Source organism: Notolepis coatsorum, assembly GCF_963971535.1.
Source record: "Notolepis coatsorum genome assembly, chromosome: 7".
Classification (NCBI taxonomy): Eukaryota; Metazoa; Chordata; class Actinopteri; order Aulopiformes; family Paralepididae; genus Notolepis; species Notolepis coatsorum.
In genome coordinates, this window is record NC_140171.1 from 114,819,419 (window position 1) to 114,829,995 (window position 10,577).

Here is a 10,577-nt window from a genome sequence, read left to right on the forward strand (position 1 = left end):
TTCCTGCGAGGGCCGCGAGGAGGATCTGGTGGTTGACTGTGTCGAAGGCTGCAGAAGTAGAGCTTTTACTTTTGAAATGTCCTGACTTCCATGTGCGCCTGTACGTAGGAAGTAACATCACCAGGAAACTTGGATCAGAGTATTGTGCCGCAAAAGTTAACATTGTGGAAAAACTAGACCATTACTCATCAAATCACAACTAAAATGTAATGGTACACAAAGTAGTAGTACTTTCTCAGCAAGTTGAAGTGACCACAGAGCAACCCGTATGGACGCGTATTGATCCCCCAATCACAACCGTTTCCCGAGGGAAGTGATCAGGAAGCAACAGTTGTGATTGGAGGATCAAGAAAAGAGGGCAGCACTTGAGATGCGTCACTTCACACTCCTATGCAGTGTTGCCTGTACGTCACAGCCTGCTAAACAGTGGAACGTCGTCCAGCTCCGCATAGGAGAAAGTTTGGAATTCATATTATTCTCATGACATGTTTTGGCATTCAATATGGCACAGGGCCACAGCTCAATGGCCACAGTTGTCCCTTAATGATAATCACCTATTTTATTACAATCTGTTTGCAGCCTAGATATGAATAGTGTCCTGATTAATCCAAATATCGGAACACTATCTTCCGAGCCACGGTAGGGCCTGATCCTGTGTGATCAACCATCTTAATATTTTCGCCACTTTGTTGGTTAATTCCATTTTGATTGACCTTTGTTTCACTTTGTATTGACTGAACATATTTTTCTTTGTCTCTGAAATAATATTTGTTGACCAAATAAATCTTTCAATCTAAAAGTGATATTCTAGTCAAGTCACTTTCACATTTTGCATGCTTTAGGAGTATCATCAGTGAGGTGAGCTAAGATTGATATGAGAGCTTTGTGGGACACACTTATTCCCATTATTTCTATATAGTTTTAGTGCAAAGGTGATGTCCAGCACGCCTGTGTCAGAGGAGCGGAGATTCCGGGAGGTTGGTGTAGGTGTGGAGAAGGTCTGATGGGTTTTGAGGGGGGGTGGTGTGTAGGGATTTCTATGTCAGCAGGAGGATTTTGAAGGTGACACGATATTTTACAGGAAGCCAATGGAGGTGAATATAAGCAAGCTTTTCACCTGGGCACTTCAAATAGATGAACCAAAGCAAGACACTGAGCACTCATACCATCATACACGTTTATTGCAGGGTGGGGGGTGACTGACGTTTGGACAAGTGTCTTCCTCAGAGTCGACGGCAGAGCAAAACAGGGGGATGTATAGCCTCTCACATAATTAAGTAATTGACAGCCATTTTAGAAAATCATGAAATGAAGAAAAATCTAAAATAAATAATGGCACTTATCACAATTAGTAAATGATGTAGAGATATCAATCTCATAATATAAATTGACATAATATACATAACAATACAATACATACATAATCAATATCATTAGAAGTCAAATATTCATTAAGAAAAAAGCATCCACATTAATAAAGAGGAGGGTGGTGTATTTGATCTAAAGCAGCATGTATCATACGTTGCTCCATTCATAAAGAGGAGGGCGGTGTATTTTATCTAAAGCACCATGTATCATACGTTGCTCTATTCATAAAGAGGAAGGCAGTGTATTTGATCTAAAGCACCATGTTTCATACGTTGCTCCATTCATAAAGAAGAGGCCGGTGTATATGGTGCCTATCATTTAAAGTTCATCCCTCTCTTCTCCTTCACAAAGGCAGGATGCCCTCTGGCTGTTCATGTAGGGCCTGCAGCCTAGAGTCCAGACCGTGTTGAACAAGGTGTCCGCTACTGTTTCACATGCTGAGAGAGAGAGAGAGAGAATTATTAAGGTATTCAATATCTATACTACTATGCACTTGGAGTGTAACACTAAAATTCAACACTATTTGACGAACAACGCCACTGACCCTTAGCTGCCAGAGATGTACCCCTCCTGCTGGCTTGTTGTTCACAATTTGTAAGACGCTTTAGATAAAAGCATCAGCTAAATTACTAAATGTAATTGTATAATCATACCAAACAGTTAATTTTACACAACTAAATGTATGAACAAGTGATGAAAAGATTTTTAGTTTGACTGGCCCCGGTATTCACTGACATATTTAACCTGTCCTTAGAACAGGCTGTCATCCCCACCTGTCTGAAGAAGTCCACCATTATCCCTGTACCCAAAAAATCCAAGCCTGCTTGCCTCAACGACTACCGCCCTGTAGCTCTCACCTCCATAGCCATGAAGTGCTTTGAGAAGCTAGTGAAGGGCTACATCTGCTCCTCCCTCCCCATCAACCTGGACCCCCTGCAATTTGCATACCGCCCCAACAGGTCCACGGAGGACGCCATAGCCCATGTGATGCACACAGCAGCATCACACCTGGACAAGAGGCAGGGGAACTATGTGAGAATGCTATTCATCGACTACAGCTCAGCATTCAATACCATAGTCCCCTCTAAACTCATAGCCAAGCTCAGGGACCTGGGCTTGAACTATGACCTCTGCCAGTGGGTCTTGGACTTCCTGACGGGCAGACCCCAGGTGGTGAGAGCAGGCAACTGCACCTCCTCATCCATCACTCTCAACATAGGGGCCCCCCAGGGCTGTGTTCTGAGTCCCCTCCTCTACTCCCTGTACACACATGACTGCGTGGCACAGCGGAACACCAACACAATCATCAAATTGGCTGACGACACAGTAGTGGTGGGCCTGATTTCTGCAAACTACGAGAGGGCCTACCTAGAGGAGGTTAAGGTTCTAGCGGGATGGTGTCAAGAGAACTGCCTCTCCCTGAACGTCAGCAAAACAAAGGAGATGATTGTGGACTTTAGGAGGTCGGGGATCAGGGACTACAGCCCCCTCAGCATCGATGGGGCACCGGTTGAGAGAGTGAACAGTTTTAAGTACCTCAGAGTCCACATATCCGAGGACTTGACATGGACCACACACATTGACAGTGTTATCAAGAAGGCACGACAACGCCTCTACTTCCTTAGGCGCTTAAGGAAGTTCAACGTGAGTCAGAATATCCTCAAGAACTTCTACTCATGCACAATAGAGAGCATCCTGACTGGCAATATCACCTCCTGGTTTGGGAATAGCACTGCACAAGACCGTAGCAGACTACAGAGAGTGGCCCGTTCAGCCGAACGCACAATTGGAGGGGGGTTTCCCACTCTCCAAGGCATTTACAACAAGCGGTGCATGGGCAAGGCGAAGAGAATAATCAAAGACTCCAGCCACCCAAACAACTGCCTCTTTGAACTGCTGCGGTCAGGCAAGCGATACCGGAGTCTCATGGCAAGCACAGAGAGACTCAGAAGGAGCTTCTATCCCCAGGCCATCAGGATGCTCAATGAACAATGATTGCTCAATGAACAAGGATTGAACAATGAACAATCGTAACAACCATCAAATGCACTCACAGCACACACATCCACACGCACACACTCACTTTAAACAAACAACTCACTGCTGCACCCACTTTACCCACTTTAGAACACCTAAACACACTTTATATTTATTGGCAAAGAATTTGCACTACAACCCATACCTCATTACACCTTACTGTAAATTGTACCTAAATTGTACCTCATCCCATTTCTGCATTGTACTGTATAGTATATAGTATATTGTATTGTAACTCAGTTACTTTTCTACTCTGCATTGTACATTGTATATATGTATATTGAACACTTTTATACGTACTTGACTTCTATTTTATACTTACTATACTTTTTATACTTATCTATTTTTATCTAGCACAATCTCTGGAGCAAAACAGAAAGAAGCATTTTAGATAAAAGTATTCTGTACTTCTGTATGACGACTAACAAAGAAACTTGAAACTTGAACTTGACTTTACAAAAATATCAATATAATAGATATTCCACAGATATATTAGAAATAACAAGTTTGGTCTTTCATGCTCGGTACCTTTTTTGGGGGTAGTTGGGGGTAGTTGAAAGACCAAACTTGTTATTTCTAATATATCTGTGGAATATCTATTATATTGATATTTTTGTAAAGTCAAGTTCAAGTTTCAAGTTTCTTTATTAGTTGTCATACAGAAGTACAGAATACTTTTATCTAAAATGCTTCTTTCTGTTTTGCTCCAGAGATTGTGGACAACTTGGTGCAATGTGTGGGGGGGCGTGTGCGACTTGGGAGTGAGTGAAACCAACATTACAATTCTATACTTTAAATACCCAGGGTTCGCACAAGGTCCTTGAAGTGCTTAAAGTGATACATTTTTTACAAAAAAAAAGTCGAGGCCTGGGATTCCTTGAAAACAGCCAATTTTTTAACAAGGTGCTTAAAAAGACATTGAAATTCAAATCAACCATTCGCATTGAAAGTTTTGTTCATCCATGATAAAATTGTTCTGAATCAAGAAAAAAAATATTATTTAAAGTGTAACTAATTGTCGGAAATTGGTTTTAAGCCATACATATTGGATCAGATTTTTTTTTCTATAAAAAAAACCATTTAAAAGTGAATCCTTTTTTAATTGAAAAAGAGTGCTTGGAAAAGTATGTGAAAGTCCTTGAATTTAATGTTTCAATGTCTGTGGGGGAACCCTTGGCGTGTGCGACTTGGGAGTGAGTGAAACCAACATTACAATTCTATACTTTAAATACCTGACTGACCTTCAACCTTGGACACGAAGCCCAGGCTTTTCTTGAGGTCTGAGCAGATGCTGTGGAGACACCAGCGGAACTTGGAGTCACAGCGGTACTTGTTGGAGCCACAGTTGTCATAACACCTGTCCAGTTGGTTGCAGCACTTTGTCATGGCAGGAATACCCATCTCCATCTGGGAGAGGGGACAAAGGTGATCAGGGTGGGCAAATTATGTGGTGCTCGACTACCCTTTTTTTGAAAGAAAAAATTATTGGATTAGATTCAAATATATTGTCATTATACAGCACAAGTACAGTACAACAAAAAGAGGTTTGGCATCCAACCAGAGTGCAAATGTAAAGTGCAATAGTAATTAAACTGGGTATCAAATGTATAAATTAGTACTACCGAGTATAGTGCTCATCAGATGTATGTACAGAGTTGTAGTATTAATATGTACAGTGATACAGGTATTAAAGACACTATGGTAGTGAGTCATACTGGCCAGCAGCGTAACTAGTAAGAGTAGGTAAGGAATATGTACAGATATATAGTATCTACAGATATGTAAAGAGGATTATATGCAGGTATGTGCAGATAGATGTGGATAGATACGATACGAATACATATGTATATATATACAAAATTCTGGTGTTGATTGCTTTTTTAATATATTTTTCTTTACTATGATTTACGATACATACACCAGTTGGAATAGGAAGGCCCAAGAAATAGGAGTTGCAACCATCAGGTTCTGGCATCTGGTAGTCGGGACGTGGAACAGGAGCTTTACCTGAAAATGAAACGGAGAGGTATGATGATAGTAATCCTGATGGGACAACAGGCACAGGAGAACATTAAAGGGTTAGTTTTAACCTTAGTCCTAATTGATACTTACTGTACTAATGCTGATATTGATCGGTAGAGTCCTTTCTCTGTGCTATCCATGCTGTTCTTCATACTAGCTTTGGCTAGTTAGCCACAAACCAATGTAAAGTCAATGGAGTCAAACTCTTGTCTGTACAAGCTGACTGAAGACTGCACATCTACTGAAATCTACTTTATGTGGACTCAACTGTGGGGTAGATTTAAGTTGTCTTCAGTCAGCTTGTACAGACAGGAGCCTGACCCCATTGACTTTGCATTGGTTTGTGGCTAACTAGCCAAAGCTAGTATGAGGAACCGCTTGGATTGTGCGGAGAAAGGACTACCAATCAAAAACATCATTGGTAAGTATAGCAAACAGGGCTAGGGTGCCAAACATTGTATTTATCCCTTTAAGGTGTTGGGAACTAAACCCAATTTCATCTGCAGAGAAAAGGTGAAAATCTATGTTTTCACAATTGACTAGTTCACTCTCTACCCTTAGCTCATAGTCCGCCTTTCAGGGTGTAACCAAGTTGATAATGAAGGTGATAATTGACAGAGAAATTCACACTATCAGTTTGATAAAGATCAGGTATCATTCCAGATCATAAAAATAATTGGTTTAACTGGTAACACGAATACCGCAAACGGTACTGTAGTCTCAAGGCCCAGACCAGCAGACTCGGAAAGCCCCCCCCCCCCCCAAACTTGTGTCCTTATGATCATTTAGTGTTCTTATTGAAAACATGCTATGTATGGACTGTTCATGCTTCTCTTAGCTGTTAACTTAATGTCAATTATTATTATCTTTAATTTAGATGTTCCTTCTCCCTGCAATTCCTTATTTAACATGATGTATGTATGTATGTGTGTGTGTGTGTGTGTGTGTGTGTGTGTGTGTGTGTGTGTGTGTAACGGATGGTATCGTGAAGCGCAGTCAAGAAGGGCTGGGGTGAGTAGCGGTGCTATGGGTTAAACTCACTCTCACATCCTCAAAAGACGCATAGACGGGGCGGTCAGGTGGCGTAGCGGAGATTGTGCTCGTCACCAATGCAAGAGGCTGCGGTCTCGACTCCCGGAGAGTCAGCATTGCCTTGGCTCGGGCTGATCGCTATACTAACTCGTTTGGCTGAGTTAGGGGGAGGGGAGCCGTGGGTGGGTCCTGGGCGTTGTGGACAGCGACCCCTACAGTTCGGTCGGGGCGCCTGCTCAGCGAAGGTAGAATCTGGTGAGAGGTAGTGCGGCCTCCCACACGTTACACTCTCCCAGTGAGAATCTGCGCGGCCAGGCTGGCTGCCGGCTGGCTGCACATGCGTCGGAGGAAAGCATGTGACAGTCTCCGGCCTCTCGGACCAACAGTAGGGGAAAGTGCGCAACAACCAGGAAGGGGGTTGGGAATTGGCATAACGACTAACAGTGGGATGGGAGAAAAATCGGAAAAAGAAGGAGGGGGAAAAAGATAATAAAAAAAAAAAAAAAGTGGATTCACCTCTTGGTATAGCGGTCTGTGTTACTGCCTGCGGTGTGGGAGACCGGGGTTCGACTCCCACTCCCACATCGAAGTTTGAGGTGACGTTGTCACAACCGTTACATATGTATGTATGTATGTATGTATGTATGTACTATGTGCGTTCTATGTCCAACTGCTGTAATTAGGGTGATGTTGAAAAAGAGCTTGCTCTCAACTCTCTTCCCTGTATAAATAAAGGTTTCAAATCAAATCAAGCAGTCGGACTCATGAACAAATAACACTAACAGCTGGCTGCCTGCCTGCCCATTACTCTCAAACACACACACACACACACACTATATCCACGCTAGTCTTGTATCATATTTACACAGTATTATATACTGTGTTATATATTTGTAATGCTATTTTGTGCTGCTTCTATTGTTTGTTTTATTCTATTACCATTGCTGCTGTGAGGTTGAGGAACCAAACCAAAGAATGTCACCCTCCTGTACTCTGTATATGATGATGTGACAATAAAGATTCTATTCTATTCTATTTCCCTAAAAACTAGTTGGAAAGGTTGCGACGAAGCCTATTCGTGCCAAAGCACCATATTTCGTATATATATTGGAGTGTATTTATTGTGAATCTTGATAAAGGTTCATATTAAGTTACATGTCTTGCAAAATACATTTTAAATATTTGCGAATGTCCATAGAAAATCTAGTTTGATATCACTTCCCATTATCATGCTGTCAAATACAATGAACATCAATTGGATTATTTGTGGATTGTGTTTTGTTTTTGTCATGCCTAAGAAGATTCACATGGATAGAAAAAGAATCCCTGGTGTATTTTTCCCCATATTGCCCAGGCTTATCATTGTATCTAAAGCAATGCCACCCGACCCCCAATGAACTTGAGCTAACTCACCATGTCGACAGCGGTATTGGCACACTCCATCGCGTCCTCCCATGAGTTCTAGCATAGAGTCAAAGTATCCACCGACGGATTCGAAACCCCCTCTGAGGCTGTTCAATCCCCAGTCACCGTCCTCCTCTGCCTCTGGACTCTCAGGGGTCTGGCTGGGTGCTTCTGTTGGGGCACCATCGTCTTGACTGAGGATTCCATGGATAGACAGGCCCAGAAGGAACAGGACGGTAAGGGGGCACCGGCGTTGCATGCTACAGGCTGGATAGGTAGAGAACTAAAGGACACCGAAATGATTGAGAAACAAACAGAATACTGAAACTGTCTGCGTGACCTGGACTTTGAGCCCGACACTGGGACAACCTCCACTGTGGAAGAACAAAGGTCAGGCGCTATCAAGATTTTGCTAGTCAGTGTTGTTATTTTAAGGATTAATGACAGGGTGTGTTTATCATTTTGGATAAGAGTACTCTATATCAATTTTAATCATGAAACTCGGAGTTAATCTCCTCACAGCCTGTTTAAAATCAACTATCATCGCACCTATTCTTCCCCCAATCAGAATGGATCATCGCTATGCCACCCTGCTTGGCTACAGTATATCTGCCTGGGGAACAGCTCATAAATCTGTGAATACAGGTGACTGTGTGTTACGGTGTGATGCTAAATGCACTGCATTTATATAGTACTTTTGTCCAAATCGCTTCACAATTTATGCCTCGCATTCATCCATTCACTCACGTCCACACACAAAATGGCAGAGGCAACCGTGCAAGGTGGCAACCTGCTCATTGGGGGTACTTATGGGTTAAGTATCTTGCTCAAGGACACTTTGACACACTGCCAGGAGGCGTCTATACTTTTACCAACAAACTTCCAGTTCTGCGATCTGATTGGCCACTGACGTTTCTGGTCATGTGACATGTGCGCCAATCGCGTGACGCCTGTTTCTGCACCTATTTCCGCCTCTAACAGCATGCAAACTACCTAACGCCTAGTTTATCACTGGTTAAGCTTAGGCGACTCTTTCGAAGTTGGTTAAGGTTAGAGTTTGGAATCAGGGCTGGTGTTCTATCGCCATGCTCTAAGACAAACTCTAACCTTAACCAACTTCAAAAGAGTGCCTAAGCTTAACCGGTGATAGAAACAGGCGTCACACGATTCGCGCAGATGTCACATGACCAGAAACGTCAGTGGCCAATCAGATTGTGGAAAAATGCAAGTTAGTTGGTAAAAGTATTGACGCTGCCAGGAGGAGCCGTTGTAGTTCTGTATGTATTCTGATCTGTATGTCAAAATTACTGACTGCTCACTGTCACCACCTACTCAATTGTAACTTTTACATATGACATTTAAACAGACTACACTGAATATATTTTTCACTCGCCATACAGATCGAACATTATATAAGCAGTATATATAAATCATTTGACTTTTATTTGTAAGAGTTTGAGGGGTGGCGACTGGCTCCTGAAACGAAAGTTTTTCAAAGATTCACGTTGGCGAATCAACTTGAGGTCATTTGAACGGGATGTTCGATTTTCGTAGTGGAGTTTGACGTGCGGAGCTACGTTAATTTAACTGGAAGGCTAACTCGAAAACAAGATGCCTAAGAAGAAGAAGTCTTCATTGGAGATAGAGTCAGAGTCATTTAAGAGATTGATCGATGACTCGAAGGGGAGTGAGCGGTGGTGGGAGGCGTACAGATCAGTTTTTGAAAACCACAGTTTTAGTGGTTGGCCCCGGCCCATGGAAGAATGTCCGGGGTTTTGGGTGGATGAAGATGGGAGCAAGTGGAGTGAGGACTTGGAAAACAAGTGGAGCTGGAAGGAGTGGGACTTGCTCATGGAGAGCTATCTCAAGGAGGGGAAGAACGACAGCGATGGGGGTGAGAATAGCCAGGGCAAAGGAAAGGGGTCGGGTGGTGACAGTATGGAGTGTAGTGAGGGGGAGGAGAGTGAGGGAGAAGGGTGGGAAAAGGTGGGGAAGAAGAGTAGGGAAAGTGAGGGGAAGGGGAGTAAGAGGAAGAAAGAGAGGGGAGATAGCTTGAGTGGTTCAGAGGATGAGGGTAAAGGAAAGGGTTTTGCAGAAGGGTTGAATGTAGTGGTGCGATTTGAGGGAGAAGAGGGAGTTAGGAATATAGAGCCGGGTCAGCTGTCAAAACTCATTAGAGCGCAGTTAGGAGAGGTGAGGGTGTTGGGAACTTGTTTATAGGGTGTGTGAGTTTAGAGCAGGTATAAAAGCAAGGGAAGTGAGGAGCATTGGCAAAGTGAAGGTCTATAGAGTAGTGAGAGTAGGGGAGAAAATGGAAGGTGGTTGCAAGGGGGTAATTACTGGGATTACTGGGTTCAGAATCCGCTGAGATGCTATAGGTGCCAGGAGTTTGGCCATATAGCCATTGCGTGTAGGAGGAAGCTGAGGTGTGGCGGGGAACATGATTATGGGAAGTGTGGAGAGGGAGTGGGACCGAAGTGTGTAGCTGTGGTGGGGAGCATAGTGTAGCGTTTAGGGGTTGTGAGGTGATGAAAAGGGAGGTAGTGGTTCAGAGAGTGAGAAGGGAAGGAAAGATGTCGTATGCAGAGGCAGCTATAGGGTGGTAGGTCAGGGAGATCAAGGTAAGGGACGGGGTTGGGGAAGGGCATTTTGCCGAGAGGGTGGTGCAGGAGGTTAAAAAGAGGGTGTGGGAGGAGAAATTTAATTTTGTGGCA

General features: G+C 43.3%; 1 protein-coding gene across 1 annotated transcript; it reads right to left on the reverse strand.

The window, feature by feature from the left end:
- Positions 1–1,686: 1,686 nt before the first annotated feature.
- LOC311231725 (group XIIB secretory phospholipase A2-like protein) lies at positions 1,687–8,122 on the reverse strand (the record flags this gene model as incomplete). The annotated part of the gene is made up of 4 exons (XM_084318350.1): positions 1,687–1,805; positions 4,647–4,812; positions 5,324–5,412; positions 7,873–8,122. 4 exons carry the CDS (start codon positions 8,120–8,122, stop codon positions 1,687–1,689), a joined length of 624 nt encoding a protein of 207 aa, XP_084174476.1.
- Between the last annotated feature and the right edge of the window lie 2,455 nt (positions 8,123–10,577).